This window comes from Pyrgilauda ruficollis, unplaced genomic scaffold (assembly GCF_017590135.1).
Source record: "Pyrgilauda ruficollis isolate IOZ18807 unplaced genomic scaffold, ASM1759013v1 scaffold73, whole genome shotgun sequence".
In the NCBI taxonomy this organism is placed as follows: Eukaryota; Metazoa; Chordata; class Aves; order Passeriformes; family Passeridae; genus Pyrgilauda; species Pyrgilauda ruficollis.
The window spans coordinates 3,085,495-3,106,333 of record NW_024529155.1 but is presented as its reverse complement, the minus strand read 5'-3'; the positions used below and the strand labels follow the sequence as shown (position 1 = coordinate 3,106,333).

Here is a 20,839-nt window from a genome sequence, read left to right as displayed (position 1 = left end):
GGGGGGGCGGGGGGGGGGGGGGGGGGGGGGGGGGGGGGGGGGAAGAAGCCTAGATAAGATTATCCAGCAACCAGTTGCCCCTGTCCTCTCCAGTGTGGCACCATCCATGTACCAGGAGAGCCTCCCTCCTCCTCCCTGAGTACTGAAAAAATGTGAGCCTTCCCTTCCCCGTGGAGAAAAGACTAAACCCCTTCTGTCTTTTCTCACAGGGTGGATTTTCATCATTCCTTTAGGCACTCTCCACTCTCCCAGCATCTCTGCTGAATTTGGGGACCAGAGCTGGACACAGCTGGGTATGGCCTGACAAGCCCTGAGTGGGATGATCCATGTCCCCATGGATGCAGCCCAGGATCCTGTTTGCCTTCATTGTACAGCAGCACACTGGCATCATTTGCCCTCAGTGAACCTGCATTGGCTTGTCCCAACCACCTGCTTCCTTTGGCTTGCAGGTTTCTAGGAGAACTCTTTCCAGGGACTGGAATCAAACTAACGGGCCTGTAGCTTCCCAGGTCCTCTTTTGGATATAACTCTAAATGATCAGGGAGCAGGTTAAATATCATGCGTGCTAAGTTCTTTCTCTGGCTGACAGGAGCAGAGGAAATCAACAATCAATGAAAATTTATAATCAACATCTGTAACACTATGTTCAAAAAATATATTACTTATGAGTATGGAATAGGCCTCTGTGATGGACTGTAAGTCCCCAGCTACACTACAAGATGTTGCCAAAACATTATTTCTTTCAGACATGCATCAGTAAAACAGAAATCCACCCCCTGCTAAAACAAACAACTCTTCCAGTAAAATCCATAAGCTCCTCTAATTTCAGATACTTGAACCTAAGCCCTGATTTTTAAAATCAACAGCCTGTTTTTGGACGAACGACAGATACCTTAGCCATTATTGATTCCTGAACTTCAGCATCTTTACCAGCACCACCTTACTCATCCTCAGAGAGGCCAGAAGACCTCACTTAATATGCAGGACCTCAATTGCTCTGCTCAAATACTACTGCGATCACTGCCCCAGCTCTACAAAATTTTTATCAGGCAACACAGCTGGAAAGCATCTTCCCCCAGTGAGTCACAGGAAGAATGCAATTGTAGCATTCATCTTTCTTCTGGAAGGATAAGGAATTAAAAAGCCTTCTGACACTGTGGCAATGCTTTGCAAGTGCACAGCACGCTAGCTTGTTATTTCCTTGGAATATGTTGAAATATACTCTGGATATAAGGTATGGTTTACCTGACAGTATGCACAAAACCCCAGACATTTGGCACAGGCCTCTATGATGGAAAAAAAAAAAAAAAAGTAACAACTTGGGTTTCTCCCAGTAGTTTAAAACCAGCAGAAAATAATCAGAAAGCATTACCACCTTCACAATTATACAACTTAGAACAATGAGGTAAAAAGGGGAATTTTCATGAGTTTGATCATTAACACTGATCTACTTAAGATGATCGCAAGAAGCATTACTGTAGAACACCCTGAAATACTGAATGAAAGCAGTACAAAAGCCCAAGATATTCTAACACATCATGGTGAGCAAGGCTTGCATTGTACCTGAAATAATTTAGGAATATTGACATTCAAGACTTAGTTACTTCAGCCCTGATTATCCAGAGGTAAATACCTACACATGCGGTTTGATGCAACAAGTAACAACTCAGTTGATGGCAATGCTAATCAGGGATATGACTGTTCATTGTCTACCTAAACGCACATGAATTAGATTTATTTGGTTAAAGAAAAGAATCTTGAGCAGCATCTCTCTCAAAAATAATTCTAAAATATAGCTGGAATGCCTTCTAATCATTATATTTGCATTTTTTTGGACTGGGTTTAAGAACAATGTATTTTCAACTTCTCTAAGCAACATAAAACAGACTGGAATGATTTCACTGTTATGGCTGCAGCAATATCATATAATTAACACATGTATTTACTGCAAAACAGCTGTTCTAAGAGAGAAACAAAGAGATCTTGTCCAAATTTCCAGTTTTATTAGTCTTCCCTCTAAAAAAAGTCTTGATCAACTATACTCTCTTTAAGTGAACAACTGACGCTTTCAACTCAGTTTGAAGAAATTATTCTATCAGTGCCATTTACTTATACTATTACTATTACTTATACTATTACTTATACTTGAGTATTTCTCCTCAAGTCTAAAACATTAAGGAATGAAATGGTAAGTCCTCTCTTCATTGTGGTGAAATCCTGAGGAATCAGCAGAAGGCATCCCTGGAACCCTTTGGATTTGCTTCAGAAACCAAATGCCTCCAGCCAAGTCCATGATTTCTTACTGTTAATTGTTTTATAATAGCCATTAAAAATTCCTAATTTAACAGTTCCTCAGCACTTTCAGTTTCTTTAGAGCTCTAACAATTTTTCCAAAGAATTCAAAATATATTTTTTCTGAGCATGGATAATATTCTTAATAGGACTGCCGTGAAGATAAGTATGTACAAACAGTACGGAGATTAACTTCATAAACACCCTTTCTATCAGGCTACACACACTGCTGTAAGCTCATTTCTTTCACAACAGGAAAACTTTCTTAGCTCACTGACCAATGCCAACAGCAGAAATGTTTTCTCTGTGATGGAATTTAATTTTAGAAACAAGTGGTTCAATTTTTAATTAAATTGTTAAAGTCAGGTAAAGTTACAAGTAGGCAAGGAAAATATTTTAGAACCATTGTGACAATCACAGATGACATTTCCTAGGCAATCACATGCAACACAAAAAACCCTGTATTTATAAAGAACAGGCTAAGATAAAAAAATGAGACAAAATGACAAATAACATGAGAAGAGAGATTTTCATGGGGGAAAAAAAGGAGCTCCTCTGAAAAGATGCAGTGGTAAAACAGGTGACTAAAAACACTTTACTATGGAGAATAATTTTGGTATGTAATCCATAGGGTGGAGTGGCAGCAGTCAAGGAGTGTTCTGTTATCTGGCATAGGCTGTGGGGGCAACAAAGGAAACTCATGACTGCATTTTGCAACTTACTATTTAGCAACTGAGACCTGTGGGCAGCTACACACAACACTTGGCAGAATGTAAAGCAGACCAGCCAAGACCAACCTGAAACTTCACAGTGGGTTTGGGGGGAACAGTTTTACAAGTTCAGCATAGCAATAATTCCTGATGCTCTTGCATGTGGGCAAAAGCCTCTGTGCTCTTCTTTCCCAAGGTTCTTTCTTTCAGTGCTTTTTCCCATAAACTTATTTTTTATTTGTTCTCTACCTAACCTGATGTTTTCCAGACTCTTTAGTAAGCAACTATAATTGTTTTTTTAATAGAGGGGAAAAAATGTGGAAAGTTTTCTACTGTTTTACCAAGTCCAAGTGGTTCAGGGAATAGTGCAGTGAGAGACTCAGCCAGTTATGAGATACTTTTCACCTTTGGTGGCAGTAAGCTTTCAAGTTGATTCAATTGCTCCTATTCACTAAATCACTTCAATTCCAAGCGTCTTGCATGTCCAAGAGCTTGGTTTTCCACCTTTTTCCACAGACTCTTTGCCACACTACAAGATGATGCATGGCACCACAAAAGATGTTCAAGTAAAGACTACAAAATCTCACAGGAAAGTAAGAAGCTTGTGTGAAGAAAGCTAAATCATTATTGAGAGCGACTGGAGGTCAGGTGGATACTTCCAAAGGAGCCCAGGTCCAAGATCAGTACAAGGTTTTGCACAGCAATGTAACTCAGCTTGTGAAAAGGCGAAAAATTCAAAGCCAGAATTTTGGAGACTAAGGGATAACAGTGGACTGACAAACAGTACTCAGCTGAATCAGAAACACAGATAATAGCTCAGTATCTCTTCACATTGCTCCCCAGCTTGCCATGAAATATCAGAAGTATGTCAGACTCAGCTGAGCTGATGACTCCGGCTGTGTTGGTTTGAGGGATTTCAGTGTTTTCCCTTAGGTAACCGATACTGGCTGCTAGCAGAGGCTTGTTGCTTTCTAGGTGAGACACCTGTGTAAACCAAACTACAATTTCCTAACTCCAATGTGAAAAATCTGGGAAGCATGTACGACATATGAATGTAGATCCAACAGTTACACTCCAATCAGCTGCATGCTGGGCCATGGGGACCATGAGGCTTTCAGAGCTATCAGCAGCAAACCAGGACTGCTCATCTTTTAGCAAAGGTTGTAATAAATGTCTCTGAATTCCCAATGTGAGCAAGTCAGCACAACTTTCTGCTCAAATGCGTCTCGAGCGTGCCTCTGACACAGCAATTCCAGGCTCTCCTTAGAGGTAACAGAAAACAAAAAACAAACAAACAGTAACAGAGAAAAAAACCCCAGCTTTTAGAGTAGGACTCATCTAATCTATTCTAAACATTTTCAGTGTGGAAGTGCTGATTTCCAACATTTTTATAAAAGCAACATAAGGGAATTTAAATGAGCTGAATGTATCTACATCTCATGAGATGAAACCCACTACAGATTTCAGGATGAATTGCAGATCTATGACAGAAGAACCATTTGAAAACTGAATGCCAAAGTCTCCTCCACAAAATTTTTAGGGCAGTAATTTCACTTAGAAAAATGAAATGAAATAGAAAAATGCCACGTTTGGCACTCAGATCAGAGAGTCAAGTTACTCTTGGGCAGGAGTTCTGGCTCCATCTCCCCAAAAGCTTCCCTCAGTAGGGTCTTTGGTCTTTGGGAGAGGAAGCTCTCCCTGTCCCACGAAGCATGACAGCCTGTGGATAGCAGATCCCTCTGGACTTTTTGGAGAACTCCTCAGCACAAGGAGGAGTTGTAATGGCTTGTAATGTCAGGTCTCAATAATCATACTTTTCATATCTGAATTCTGTTTAGATAATCTCAATTTATCAAAAGTAATAAAAAGTTAACTTTTAATGTTCCAAATTTGAAACTAGCATGGATGTTAGAAATGTTTGTTCTTTTTTATTTTTGCATTAAATCACCTGGGGTTGACTAGATGATCTCTACAGGTCCCTTCAAACCCCTACAACTCTATGATTCTCTGAAAAGGTACATCTCTAACTGACAATTTTGTAGCCTCTTGTTCAAATGTCAAAACAAAAAAAAGGTGTTTTTTTTTTTTTTTAATACAGAGTAACAAACTTACAATGCCAGGAGGTCCTAACTCAGCACTGGAGTCCATGACAAGGGACTATTCAAATCCTTGTATCCAGCTCTGCAACAGCCAGGAGATCTTACTAATATGTGTTCTGTGGCTGTTATTTGTTTGCTTTTTAATAAAGTTTAACTATCTTGGTCAGCATCACAAAATTTCATTCAGAAGTTCAAAAGAAACCTCTCAAATGAAAATTACATCAAGTATAAACTAATATTGGTTTGGATTTTTTTAAAATAAATCCTTACTCTACTACTAATTTCAAAAATCTATATTTTTTCCTAATACAGATTTAGCAGGTGTTAAGAAATAGCTGGAAATAACCCAACAAAGTAAGCTTCAAATTTCTGAAACGGGGATGGAGTACAGGGATCTGTCCCTACCCTCTATAGTACATACTTGTTTTTTGTTGAATGAAATTCCCAAGTGCCACAACTATCCAAAGGCAAAAGTAAACAGCAAAGCAACTTCAGGTATTTGTTTCAACTACCTTACTTCTCATACCTGCAAAAGTTTAATGCAAGTACACAAAAGCAACTGTGTTCAAGAGCTAGGAATGGAATGGATTCTACTTCTCAGTTTTCAAACCTGTGCTTCAAGTAGGCTGGATGGGGTAGGATCAGTAACCGGGCTTGCAAGTCATCAGCATTTCACAGTACAAAGACTAATGGTATGAGACAAAAATTCTCAGTCAGAAAATAATTGGTGTATACTTAGAAAACAAAATTTCCTTATTAGGGTGGCAGTAAAATTGAGGCAGTTGTCATTGGAGGAAAATACAGCCCTGCAATTTCAGGATTAGAATATGAATTAGAGCATTCTCTAGATGCCAGACCATTAGCTCCTAGGTCAAAGACAAAAATGTCCTCTCTGTTCAAGATTTCTGTGCTCTATAAAGTCTTAGCAGCATCTGCTTTTCTGTTGTCCAGCAAGGCTGAGTTCTGAACACTGGTGTGTACTTAAGCTGAAAAACAGCAGGATGTAATACTTTCCATATTAATCATGAGGATTAGAGACAGTAATGCCAGGCACGGCTAATAGATTTGGGAATGCACAAACACTCCAAGTTGGAGCTGCACTCAAAAATCACCAGATAATGGTTGGATCTGAGCAGGAGGCACATCCTTTCTTTACACTCACCACTAGTAGGTGTTAGTGGGTGTCACCTCCGGCTCTGAGAATGGAGAATAGGAGAGGATGAATAAAGAAAAATGAAGCAGAGATTGAAAAACTATGAGAAATCAGCCATATCAACATGACGTCCCCTTAACACACACAGCCACACATGCATGCAGCCATTTATAATTGCTTTATCAATACCAGCTTTGCTGACCATTTAAAAATCCAACCTATGCCTTAAAACAGGTAGCGTACGTGCCAAGAACACAAATATTCACTAGAGCAGGAAAACACAAGACCAATTCAACAGAGCAGATCATACATTTTTAACCTCATAGCACGGCAGGAAAATGCTTTAAACCTGTAGCAAGTCAATGAGAAATCTTCCCCACTGGTAAGCACAATAGCAGCCATCCATTTCAATAGAAGTTTATCAGCAGTGAAACCTGACCGAGATAAATGACGAAGCTGTTGAGCCACAGCCTGCTTCTGCCTGCTGCAGGCTGCCAGATAAAATGGGAACAAAAGCTCCCTGCTGTACCCCCTGCCAGTCTCCATTAACCCCTGCTGATGCTTTATTATCGTCTGGGGGCTCCAGAACAGCATAGCATGTATCAGTGGGTAAAAAATAAATAATAAAAACTCCTACGTAGCACAGACAAACCAGAAACGTGGCTTGCAAGAATGACATTCAGTTCGGTACCCCTGCAATTAAATAACGGTTCTGAGAAATCCCACATGCAATGGCGAGAAAAATGAGAAAATCACAAAGTATGTAAAATCATGTATGAAAGAACTACTTAAAGGCAATAAAGGCAAGTACACACATGCATTTCTCCTGCTTTTATCCCCCTTTTCAACTATACACAAACACATGAAGCAAAGCAGGGACCAAGCATTTTATTCGGATGCCTTCATGTCCAATTCCAAGTTTCATCATTGGAACCTGTCATAAATACCTTTCTTTGTTGCACCTACGCCAGTGTTCTGGCAAACCCATCCACGGGATTGTTTTGTTCAAGACTGGGGTGCACTTGGTGGGTGATGTAGAGGGATGGGGATACAAAATGGGTACCTCAGGGGGATTTATTTTTTGAGTGAGAACAGCATGTTGAGCTGTATAATATTGGTTGCTGAATGACACTGGCACTGCATGCCATAACTCCATGGACAATGAGGATGGACTGCTCCAGATACAGCAGTCATGAGCTCCTGATGTAATCTGCAACCAGCCAACATCACAAGAGTCCTCCTGCCCTGGAAGACACTTGGGACAGATAGAACCCACAGCCATGGACTAAATTAACTCAACAGACATCTTGGGGGGATGGCCATTGACTACAGAAATGAGAGCTGTACTTTGTGTCTGTGTGGATATATACATGCATATAGTTGGAAGGAGTAGGACCTGGACATGATGTATCTGGTATAAAATAAGGGGTAGGACATGTCCTGGTTCTGGGCAGGACAGGTTTCATTTCTGCAGTAGTCAGCATGGCCAGGACCTGGAGATTATTCTGCACCCCCTCAAGTCACTGCTGGGGGTGGAGGAAAGGACTGTCTTCCAGGGAGAAGGGGTTCCTTCAAATTGAGGAAACACAGCAGGGGGGAGAGGGAGCCATCCAGGTTTTTTCTATTGTCAGGAATATTCTGAATGAACAATTTCTTTCTCTCATTACTATTGTGCTGTTACTGTTAGTTTTCTTATCTCATCGCTGTTTTCAGTATATTATTCTTATCTCAGCCAGGGATCTTTGCTTTTTGTGCCTCCATTCTCCTCTCCATCATGTTGGGGGAAGTGGGTAGTGTGTGGTTTGGAGTCTTGGTGGGAGCACTAAACTGGGGAGCACCATTCCTTAATCATGACAGGTGTGGATAAAAAAAAAATCCCCTTTAGACTAAATCATTCTCTTGGATGGACACCCCCACTTCCTCCTATAAAGCCCTTCCATGCTTTACTAACTACAGAAGCCACACTGAATATATGTGCTGATCACTACCAGGGTCACTGATTTTGAACCCCTTGCTGCCCCTCTGAAGTGCAGTTAGCAAGCAACAACATTGCATCTAAGGAAGAACATGACAGAATGGCCCCAACACAGGAGGAGAGAGGCTGTATGGGTTCCATCCAAAGGTCTACCCACCCCAGTATCTTATAGAATAATCAACACACTCACAGAACTGCATAACAAAGGAAATGCATACAGAAACTTTTCGAGAAGAATCCTTTCTTCTACAGCAATTTACAGTTCAGTGATTTGTAGTTCAGAATTGCAGGGGAATTCCCTTCCACAAACCTACCCAGTCTTCCTAGTAACATGTGCAAGCTTTTAACATCTACAAACATTTCCACAACTTACAACATCTACTTTTGTTTGTTCTGCACCCACTACCTAAAATTAGTTACAAGGACCAACATCTTCTGTCAAAAAAGGCGTGTGGGAAGTGTTGGTCACCTTACACAAAATTTTATAGACCTATGTCACATATGCCTAAATGAACACCTTCAGGAATCAAAAAATACAAACCCACATCCTCAAACAAAACTAAAATCCAAAAGCACCGAAGAAAAACTGTGGGAGAACTACTTCTCTGTTGCTTTTAAGGTTTTAGCCTGACTGTTTCAAGATTTACTGCAAGTTGATAAGAATTAACAAATGTTAACTTTTTATAAAAAGCAGCAGCAGTAATAGAACTCTAACACTTGGAGACTCATAGGAAAAAATAACTAGTAATTCTGAAATCTTAGAGTGATAAATCTTTTCTGATGCCCTGCATAAATGGTACATGACAACCTGGAACAAACTCATTTTGCTGGCTTACACTGATTTAAGAACAATGAAATGGAAATTGTCCCAAAAAACCTTTGTGCCAAATCAGATATCTTCTGTCCTGCCACAGAGTCTGTAATGTCAACATAAACATTCTATGATGTGTTCTAGCCAGTTTGACAGAATTGCAGCAGTGAGCTCATGCCTGATCTAGATGAAAATTTCTGCCACAAACTGATCCAGCACTGAATAGAACCATTATTAATGAATAACGAATCTCAGAGTTCTGGCAAACATGAGGGTGAAGAATGCCTAACCTTCCTTTTGCAAAACACATTCAAGGCTGAGACAGTGTCAGGACTGAAGTGCTCAATCAATAAATCTCTACACATGACTATTTTCTCCTCTTTTCTCATAGCTGGTGTAATATTAGGTGAATTACAAACTATAAATCTTGTTTTCAGGACAGAGAAAACTCTGCTCCCTGAAGCTTTCTCAAGGACTGCTTCAAGCAACTCACCTTGGAGGACTGGAGTTACTTTGGCTCTAAAGGACAGCTGATGTTATGTGACCTTCCAGCACATGACTATGACTTCACCTTTACTTATTTGTAGTTATAAATGAGTAAAAACAACTTTGTAAGTCTAGAAAAGATATGATTGTGCCTAATATGATAAGTGCTAAAAATTATTTGCAACAGTTAGGAATCAACAAGGAAAGCCCTGATTCCTCAAAGGAAGGCAAATCTACCAGGACACAGCACAGGCAGACCTGTGCACCAGGGAGCAGTCAAGTCTTCCACTTCCAACAAAAGCTTTTGACAGCAAACTGATCAAAAACTAAACAATACAATTTTCTCAAAGACTGACAGATAATAAATGCCAAATTTGTTTCGTAACTGTTACACAACAAAAATAAATGCAAGACTTTCAATGTGGGAGAGAAGAAAAAGTATCTTTCTTTTTAATTAAAAGTTTCAACTGGACATGTCAGGAAGAAAAGAAAATCTGTGCTCTTGCTGAAACTCTAATTAAACAAGGGAGATGCAAAGTATGAAGGATTTCTGGAAGTATAAATAAGTATATGTGAATGAAGATTTATTTCTTTAAAACATATTTTACTAGGCTCTGAATTGAGCAGTGCAATGACTGAAGGATAATTTTTTTTTAAAACTACATACATTAATCCCAGTAAAAAGCTTTTTCCCCTGATGACCTAAGGATTGACTTATTTAACAAGTCCTTATCACACATACTTACAAAGACAGCTCTAGTACATGGATATAATTTCTATTTTACACCAAAAAATGAGGGAAGAACAGCAAGTAACTTGCCCAAAGGCTGAGAAGAACAGAGTTGTTTCTTAAAGCACAACTCAACCACCATCCCATCACTCTTTCCGGCTGTATCAGAATATGAACACCTAGAAACGCAAAACTTCATTCTACAACTTCATGGAATAAAAAATGTAGATACAGTTACAAACCTCTATTTTGTCTGTTTTGGCATCTCCCCAGTATATTTTGCTTTCTGCATAATCCAGTGCCAACCCATTTGGCCAGCCAAGCGAGGTGTTCACCAGCACAATTCTGTCTGAGCCATCCAGTGCTGCCCTCTCAATTTTTGGGATTTCTCCCCAGTCAGTCCAGTACATGTACCTGCAAAGGAAACAATACCTTATTAATCCAAACCTCCAATATTCTTATAGCTTCTTCTGGTCTACTCTTCCCCAAAACCACATGGCATGCAGAAAATTACATCCCTAATCCAAAAATATTTCCTTAGCTAGGTAAGAATGCCTAAACCATTCAGAAAGAATTGGCATGTAAACACACAAAATTGCTGTATCAGTCTGCTCAGAAAGACAATATAACCAGTGCTATTAGCTAGAATAAACAAGCCAATTCACGCAGTCCACAAAAATATTTTTAAAAATAATAAAATATGGACACCCAGGAGGTCAAAATAGAGCAGCAGTGCTTGTGCCTCAGAGCCTCAACTTTCAGAGAATCCCAGTATTTTCATTTGGAAAGCTCAGAAGTTTATCACTGCACCCCATGATCTACATAGAAGCAGACAGAGGTATCTTCTTTGCATGACCAATACTTTAAAAAATGCTCACAAACAGCTCCTCACCCAACCATGGGATCCAGCACAATAGCTCTGGGTTCTTCCAGGTCTTCTGATATCAAGATTTTCCTCATGGTGCCATTAAGCCTGGTGACTTCAATGCGGTCCGTGCCAGTGTCCGTCCAGTACAGGTTGCGGGCCACCCAGTCCACAGCGATGCCATCGGGGTGCGCGATCTGCGCCGTGACCACGAACTGGCTGCCCGAGCCGTCCAGGAAGGAGCGGCGGATGGCCCTCACTTCGTCGTCCGTCCAGTAGATGTATCCTTCCAGAGGATCGAAGTCGATGGCGATGGCATGGCGGATGTCCTCCAGCGGCAGCACGATGTCCGTGAAATCGGGCGTGTCCAAGGAAATGCGCCTCAGGTCCGTCCGGCGGGCCAGGAGCAGCAGTGCGGTGGCACCTGCAGGAACAGGACAAACACAAACTCCTTAGAAACACTGTGCAAGAGGTCTGGAAACAGGGAACTTCAGTCTGTTCTTTCCCAACAACGTGGTCTAACTACCTTGATTTCACAGGACCTAACCAAACTGCTGGGTACCAGCAGAGAATTCCACTCCAAGCTGCTCACAATGTCTCTGCTCATTCTTCTTCAGAACAAGTCAGATGTGTTTACAGAGAAAATTCAGTGGTCCTTTCCTTTCCCAGAATGTATCATGTTGCACATATTCTCTACCCATATCGTTCCCTCCAAATTACTGAAACAGATATGCAGCAATTATGCTGCTATTTTATGCAAATCAACAGATGGCCTGCAACCTCTTAGATGAGAAATTAATTATTTACTGACTGTTTGCTGCTGTTGGTGAGAGGACAACCATGACAAACAAGCTGTATGTTTCAACATGTAACAGAGAACACCATGAGTAAACCTCTTTTGAGAAACTCTAATTGGAGGAGTCAGATTTGGGAACAGACCACTGTGCCACGACTATGCAGAGCAGGAGGGCTGTCACTTTCTCCCACATTTGCTAAGAATAAGCTTATTGAAAACATGAAGATAAATAACAGTGTCTTATAAGGTAATTTTGAGCCAAAGCACACAAAAGCCTTGCTGGTTTTTGGGTCAAAAGTCAGAATCACAATAAATGACCAAGATCAGCTTGCACTGCAGAAGATGTTTTCACATAGGCAACACAGCATGTTTAATGGTACTGTCAATGGCAGTTGCACTTATTGTCTAATCTAATTCATTTTCATTTAATTTTCTATTCTATGTCCCCAGTTTTCAAGGTAATGAAGGATAAACAACCACCACACCCCATTCCAATTAAACTGGCTTATCAGTTTGGAGTCTTAGGGAGATAAGAGCAGCTCAGGCCCGAGGGAAGCCTGGGCTAAGGTGAAAAATGCATGTATAATTGCAGGGAAAGTGTGATGCAATGGCTCTCCTCAAAGAGTGAGAGGACGGGCTTTGGCAGGGACTGATGGAGGATGAGGGGGAGGGTGGAGAAGGCTTAGGAAAACAAATGCATGAACATGCAGTGAAAATGAGCAATCGCCAAGCCACATTGTGTCCGTGTCCCGATTTTGATGTGTAACAGGGATAAATAAGAGCTAGAAGACTGAAAGAGCTAAAACTGAAGTAAGTTGGTGATGAAAGAAGAATTTTGGTGTCTGATGCCAAATTTGTTTTAAAAAAAAAAGACAGTGATTGATGTCGGTGCTAGCTGAAACCTCACTGCATGCTAAACCTTGGAAAGATGCCAAAGCAGCCACTGCTTCATTTACAGCAAGTTTTAGGTGTTAAAAACCTCTAAGACACTTTCACAGTGCTGCAGGAAACAGCACCTCTCAACAACTGAAGTTGAGGATATTATTACAAGTGTTTCTGATTGGTAGTCCAGAATGCACTAAGATCAGCTTTGGGACCCTCTGCCCTAAAACACCTTGTGTTCAGAAATATATGTGCACACTACTCAGCTGTTCTTCCAGTGAGTAACTCTTATGCATTAATTAATCAGGAGGGGGGAACCTGTAATTACATGCCTATGTATCCTTCAAAATACTGTAAAGCATGAGACACAGCCAATGGAAAAAAGGTCTGTTAGAGAGGGGTTTGTTTTTATAATTACAGAAGCAATTAATCTTGACACAGCAGACTTAATGTACAACAAAAAAATTCAGCATCAAAATTCAAGCAGACAGGTGCACTATGTTAACAGAAAGTCTTAGTACGTACTAATCTCTACAATTTAGGTTGAAGGAAGAAAGAAACCCCTACTACATTTTCTTAGCAACTTCAAAGTCATTTATCCAACCTGATTTTTAAACTTAATAATGACAAACATATTAAAAACCCCAAACAATTACATCTTTTTTGCATTATCAAGTAAACCTAAGGTTGAGCAAATGCCCTAACCTCAGAGTTCAAAATATATAAATTGTCTACCATATACAGAAATAGTGTAAGGCATAATTTAAAAATAATTTGTGTGCTCTGGCTGAAGTTGACACTCATTTTAGAGAGCCAATGCCAGGTTTCCAGAAAGACTCCGTTCAGTATAGCCATACCCTTGCTCGAACTCACCCTTAAAATTGACCAATTGACCTTCCCATTCTCCCCAAAGACGACCCATTTCAACAGCTTCAGTATCCTGCTTTCAGCCTGCAACATTTGTTTAGTCAAACAACCCACTGTGTTTAAGCTTTAATTCAGCACTGGGAAATGACTGGCTTTCAGCTAACCCGTGTTGGACTCTGGAACCCCGAGCTAAGAATTTCATGGTCCTTATCTGGCGGCTTTGCCAGCATTCCAATCCCTCCATCAAACACCAGCCCTGAGCCCTCCAACCAGGCAATAAAAAGTTTAAAGCTTGCTTCAGAGCTATTACCCAAACATTTGCAAACCAACACCTCAGCTGCTTAGTTAGATCAGCAGTCATTCTGCTCAGGAAAAAGAAACCGAGCAGCAGAGAAGCACCACACCTCCAGGCAGGTTGAGGGAAAGATCGCCCTGAATACCTCCAGGCTTGTCCTGACAATAGCAAGAGCTGGCCGTATTTATAGACTGATCCCATTACCGCCTTGATAACAGCCGGGGAAAAGAACCCCAGGTGGTCTCAGAAGTGTGGCAAACACCAGCTGTGCAAAGTTTACCTGGCTAGGCACTGATCACCACTCAGAAGATGCTCAAGGGCGCCAGGACATGACAAAACCAATCAATTTTGTCCACTTCTACTCCAAAGATCAGTTAGGAAGCAAAAGCTAAGATGACAGCAGGATCTCCAGACCTCTTGCCTTGCCTAAGAAAAATCAAGCCTCTAATGATGAGTATGAGGGAGAGAATATCATGAGTACAGAATCGTATTTCGAAAAAAGAAAAAGACAATGCAGACTGCATGCAAGCATAACTTTATTTTTGGCTTTTAAAAAAAAATTATCAGCACTTATTAGGGGAACTGGAACAAGTCACAAACGTATAAAACTCCTCAAACCTCAGCTGGCTTAGATGCTTTCAAAGGGCACATGGAGGCGGCAGCCAGAACTCTGATCTCACACACATATGCAGACCTGAGGCAGTTTTCTCTCTGTTTCTAAACCATTCAACTTGTGGACTAAGCTCAAGATTCTTTTTAGCAGTGTCTCAAGTCACAGGATATTCAAGAGAGTTAGCAATTTTTTGAAAGCCAAGTCCCTTACTTGTCTAAATATGGACATATAAGCCTTACTACTCCAGACTCTTAGTTTTGAGAGCTTTAGCCTACTTTTATTAAGCACTTTGAAAGCTGGGATTACAAGCTCACGGACGGTGCATTACATTAGTACTGGAACTAATGCTTGCCTCAAAAATTCACTGTTAAAATTCTAAATAATTTAAATCTGTGTGATAGCTGAAGTCAAAAGAAAGGGGAGAAAGGGTGAATCAGAGCAAGCACGAAGATACACGCAAGGGCACAGCTTTAAGTCCAATGCCCTTCTAACCTTTATAATTAATTACATCTTCTCAATGATATACAGGCCTCAGTCATTTGTAAGTTATTGAACTTTAAAACTATCAGTGGTTGCTGAGCTACACAGACACATGCTCAGGAATGCATACAAAAGAAGTGCTAGACCCAAGGCATGTATAATGCATTCCCTGTATCTGAGAAATCACGATTATTAATACATCCCAAATAGAATTACTTCACATTTGACCAAAACAATTAATTCCTAAATATTTTTCTCCAGTTTTGAAGTCACTATTGTGAAAGAGTCCCTGATACAGCAATATAAACAAGAGTTTTTCATGTAAGCTCAACCTTAAAACTACAAAGGCAAAAGAATATGCATCTGCAATTAATTATATAGTTCTTATTTCCCTTAAAAGAAATTAAAGAATTAAGGTGTGAAACTAACATCCTGATCTGTGCTGTCAAATCAGAATCCTGGCTATTTCTGACAAAGCAAATTAGGCAGTGGGCAGCCCTAAATTGCAAAAGGAAGTGCAAAATTCTGCTTTCTGCCTCCAGGCCTACCAGGGAAACAGGATGTGAGTATCGATGGGCAAATTAAAGACTCTTCTCCTGGAAGAGAACAGAATGACCAAAGCAAGGCTGAAATCAAAGCGTGAAGCACTGCTTTTTCTTTGTGAGGCAACTCACACCTCCTTGCTCAGCTGAAGTCACCACTGGTTTTCTCAGTTTAAACCACCTTTCACTATTGGCAGAAGCAGCTGCAGGACACAAGTCAAACTCCTTACAGGGAAAGACAGAAGCTGAGCACATGGACAGAGATCTTCAAGCACCAGTAAGAATCTAACTCCAATGACAAACTCGTTTATATCAGAAAATTCAGGTTTGTCTTACAACTATTAAAAGATCATTTGAATGTAGCACTGCCAAACTCAGAACAGCAGAACACACAATACTGAAAAACAAATTCCAGTATGTTGTGCAGAAGAACAATACATTACCAAGAATATGACACAAGGTGGTAAAAGCTCTCTAGCAGAAGACCCAAGTCCTGCCTGGGTGCTCAGAAAAGACTCTTTGCTTCACATGTTACTGATAGAGGACTATCTGGCCATGAAATAACTTACTTTGCCCCTCTTTTGCTTGAGGGACAGGGATTTAAAAACTTTCACCTAGGCAATGGGGGAGCTAAAACCTTGCTAGAAGCCCACATCTCAGTATACTTCACTGTTTTGGTTTGTATTATCAGGTATCAGAAAAATAGGTAGTTTTATTCTGAGGTATCATGCCTTCCTGAAACACTGTGGAGAAATCTTTCAAAATTGGAATGTGTGTGTGTTATTGTATTCACAGATCTTACCAGAAATAGTAAAACTCCTCGAAGGTATGATAAAAGAAATCTCCCTAAAAAAATGGACAAACTAGCACTGGGAGAAAGGCAAGGGAGGAAAAGATTTCCTATAAACCAAGATTATTCAAAAACGCTAGGTTGTCATGGAAACTGCTCAGGGAGGGTCAGCCAGCCTCACCTTTGGCTGCCAGCATCATCTGTCAATGCCAAAGCACTGCAAACACCACAAACACACACTCAAAATTCACCCATCAAAATCCTTCCACGGCAGCCCAGTATTCTCCACAGCACAGCATGAAATACAGCTCTCTCCTCAAAGAGGCTCATTTCACCATGAAACAATTTGGTTCAGGAACCAGTCTGATTTTAGTCTACTGCTAGAAGACAAAACCATCTTAAAGAAGAGAAACTCGGCCTAATTTTTCACCTTTCTTCACTTATCAGTCACCAGTCTCTCCCATGGTCATGTACACATTCTAATTGCAAATGGAGATTTAATCAGCACTGCAGCATTACAGATGTGTACTGAAACTAGCTGAAGTAAAAATGTTCAGTTCTCAGGGTTCCACTCTACTTTCACAGCAGATACAGAGAACAGGAAGGTACAAGAAGAAAAAAAACAGCCGAAGAAACCAGAATCAATCCCCCACCTCTGCACACCTGAAAATGAGAAAACAAATTTACTTCCCAGGGGTCCTGGAGGAGCCTAAGAAAGGAAGTCCCCACAGAGACAAGTCCACATTTACATCTTGAACTCTGATCTATGGCTACTCTGCCTCTGTTCAAGTGCCATGCTCTCCTCCCTCCCCCAAATCAATAATTGCAGCCTTTGCACCTACAGGAAGGAGTTCCAGGGGATCTGTGCCTTGAAGAGCTCTGCAAAGTTGTAGGTCACTCACAAAAGCCCAGAGTCTTAGGGATCTGCACCTCCCCTCAGGGAGAGAGGAGTGAAAAAAAAAGAAAAAAAAAAATCACTGTTTTGGGGCATGCTCAGCTCTAAATGCTGAACTTCTTGCATGAGTATGTCAGAAATTAGCCCTGCACAGGATCAAAGCTGCACAAAACCAATGGACCTGATGAATAATTTGAGTAGGTTGTTTCATCTGGGTTATGTGCTGTCTCCTTTCTAAGACCGAGTTAAATAAACAGTCTCAATTTTCCCCCCTCTTCCCACCCTTTTTCTTCTGAAAAGGCAGAGGCAGAATGTGCCAAAAGATAAAGCAGCAGAATGGTGGTTTAAAATGCAACATGATATTGACAAGCATAAGAGAAATGTTCCTGTATACAGTTTTTTGCATACAACTGGACAAAATACTGTAGCAACTTGGTTAACAATATTTCTAGTACAGTGGGGGCTTATATTCTGTAAATCAAATACATATTATGGCTGACTGGGAACATAAAATTTGGTTTCTCATGTTCAGGGAGTGGGAGAAAAGAGCAACAGTTATAAATTCTGAGACATAAGAAATGGCTAAAAAAGTGAACTGATGATTCTGAATATCTCTGCTTGAAAAATCCTTTTAATAAGGTTCTGGGGTGGATTTTTAATACCATTCTTCTACTTACCCTTGGTAATTTACTTTGATACACTGGAATTTATCTGTGCATATCAAGTATTTTTGAAAAAGCACATGGATTTGTGTCACATTCTCACTACATACAACCAACCCAGAGCAGTATTATTAAAGCTTCTCCTTACACCAAGGGAAATGGAAGAAAAACATCTTGTTTGTGTATTGGGAAAGTCTTATAAACAATCCTGCCAGGCTAAATTGGGAGCTGTTTTTCACATAAAAGCAGCAATTTATTTTAACAAGGTTCACAGAGACACACAAAAATAATCAACAGAGAGCATGAAATAGCATGAAATTAAAGAAAATTCTGAACATAGCTGACAAACCTGAAATAATTTTTAAAATATAAAACTCCAATTAAAATAATATTTCTGTACCCATTTTATTTGGCTCATTTACACTAAGCTCTGCTGTATCATTTCTTCCTCTATTTACTTCTGTCCTAGGGAGATGATCTGCATGAAAGATGGTTATTTATGATCCAGCTAATTATCTCCCAGTGTTAATTTTGAGCCTGTTAGTGTACTACAGCAACCACAACACATCACAAGACCTACACTTACAAAATATAACAATTTAAAATCATGTATATTAGCCCACAATGAGAAACTAAAAGCAGTTTTGGGTCAGAGCTTGCAGCCCCAAATCTTGATCACGTCTTGACTTTCAGGGCTTTCAGCACCTCTAAAAACATGTCATTTTTTTCAGAGAGATGCCAGGCGTAAGTGTGTATAATAAATGGACATCAGACTTTAAAAAAAAAATAAAAAGGACTTGTTGTACAATCTAATTAGCCAAATACTTCATGATCAATGTCAGAAATATTTTAGAGACAACAGGGATGTAGGTGTCTTTTTCTCTAAGAAAAAGCAACAACCGAGCCCCCCAAAACTTGCAGGGAGTTAGTGACAGAGATAGAACTGCAACTTAGATTTTGTAACTGGAGATAACCTGCCCTTTGGTCACGAGAATTCTTCCTTTTTAAAATGTAGAGGGCATTTTTAATCACTTTTATCTGTACTGCAAAAGCATACATAGTTTCAGAATTTGCCACCCCTAATGTGCATCATTCACATAGTGCAGCTAGAAGAACCCCTTTCCCTCCAAAAGCTACTTTGTGCTTAATCTAAAGGATTTTTTAAAAACAAAGCCTACCATCTTTGCAGGTCTTTCCATTCTCAAGAAGTTTCACACCAGTGGGACATGCACACTGATAAGAGGGCTTGGTAGGAGACATCAAACACAAGTGGGAGCAGCCACCATTATTAGTTCCACATGGGTTTGTAGCTGTTAAACATAAATCACAGAGATTAATGTTTCTGATAACGAATGACCTCATATCATGTGTTAAGACACAACAGCATTTGAGTGGTAGAATCAGTGGCAGCAACACAGATTAAAGGAGGAAATGATAAACACAGAACAAGTAAAAATTACTTCCAAGTGTTGAGTAGTGGGGTACTTATGGTACCAAAATGCAGGGATGTTGAATGTTTCCCTTCTTGGGAAAGTAGCACTTAGCTCTAAACAAGAACTTTGTTTCAGCTCTGCTCTTCTCATTTTTACAAACTCTTCAGCATACTGGTGCTGAATGTATATATAAAAACAAAATGCAAATACAGTAAATTAACACAATGGTTAAGACAGTGGTTACTACACAGAGCTAGTCCTGCTTAATATCATCTGCCAAATTAACACTATTTTCCACTCAGGAACTACCACTTAGAAAAATTAAAATACTGTGTTGCCTGTAGTTATGGTACAGGAAACAGAAAAATACAAGAGCATAAACATGTCGGGCAGAAAAAAAAGTAAGAGATGGGGGGTTTTCTTGCACTTAAAAATCCTTGCAATAAATGTAGAGAATATCTGGTTTCCCTTTGGGTCTTCTGCCATTCTCTGCACTGGAAAAATTGCATCATGACGTGGGTGAAGCTACCCAGTGCCATACAGAAAGACTAATTAGGATTTTTGCAAATCAGTTCCAGATTGCAATTAAAAAAGGACAGCAAGACAGCTTACCATTTGGCTGCCTCTTCTGGCTGAAGGCATGGATATCCATGGGAGAGAAGATGTTGGAATGGATTTCACGCAGGTCCTCCCCGGAGTACTTGCTGCAGGCCAAGATGGAATGTGTGTTCCAGTCAGTCCAGTACAACGTGTCCCCAAACAGTGTCAAAGCAAAGGGATGTGGAAGGGAGCCTTTAACCACTGCTTGCCTAATAGAGCACAGGGAGAAAATGAATGCTCAGACACAATTCATGTGACAGTTTTGCTTGAACAAAGCTTCCGTGAAAAGAAGTTTGGGTACTGTTGATCAGAACTTTGCATTTATTTATTTCTGGGAAACAAATGCTTTGGGGAATGATATGAAGGAACAACACTGGAATACTATTTTCAGGCTGCCTACTGATGCTGAGAAGCCCAAGAGATGCTAACTAAAATCCTTACCGAGATCTGTTGGTACTTTTCATCTCTTGAACAGTCCATGCCTGGAGGGTTCTCTGCCACCACATGAACCCCAGCTGATTTTATGCAAGTCTGACTGCTACCTGCTGGTACACCATGTCCACCAATTCCAGCCTCAGCAGATTTCACACTGAGACAAACTGGTCAATTAGCTATCCATCCATCTCTTCCAGTTCCTCTTTTCAACCATCAAAAAAAATACTGTAAAGTAGTTTTTCACTCTAAAGAAATCCTTAAAGTTACTTCCATTATTATGATAATTATTAAGCTATTGTTTTTACTATAAGCAGTGCCATTAAACAGAGTTCTAGTGATTTTTCTGCCACAGTAATGATATAATTTCTGAGCAAACTGGGTCACTGCCTCTCTCCAGGTTCACAAACAAAATTAAAGCATATACTCAT

The 20,839-nt window shown here is 40.2% G+C and overlaps 1 protein-coding gene across 3 annotated transcripts in view; it reads right to left on the bottom strand.

Moving 5' to 3' along the window:
* The window catches only part of LRP6 (LDL receptor related protein 6), a 117,712-nt gene that overhangs the window by 39,861 nt on the left and 57,012 nt on the right, over positions 1-20,839 (bottom strand). For 2 of the 3 annotated variants that reach the window (XM_041485971.1, XM_041485972.1), the window contains exons 4-7: positions 19,989-20,185; positions 19,122-19,253; positions 11,149-11,545; positions 10,499-10,670 (exon numbers count right to left, since the gene is read on the bottom strand). In XM_041485971.1, the coding sequence (XP_041341905.1) occupies positions 10,499-10,670; positions 11,149-11,545; positions 19,122-19,253; positions 19,989-20,185 (898 nt within the window). The remainder of the gene's footprint in view (positions 1-10,498; positions 10,671-11,148; positions 11,546-19,121; positions 19,254-19,988; positions 20,186-20,839) is intronic. The other variant, XM_041485973.1, reaches the window with a different exon arrangement.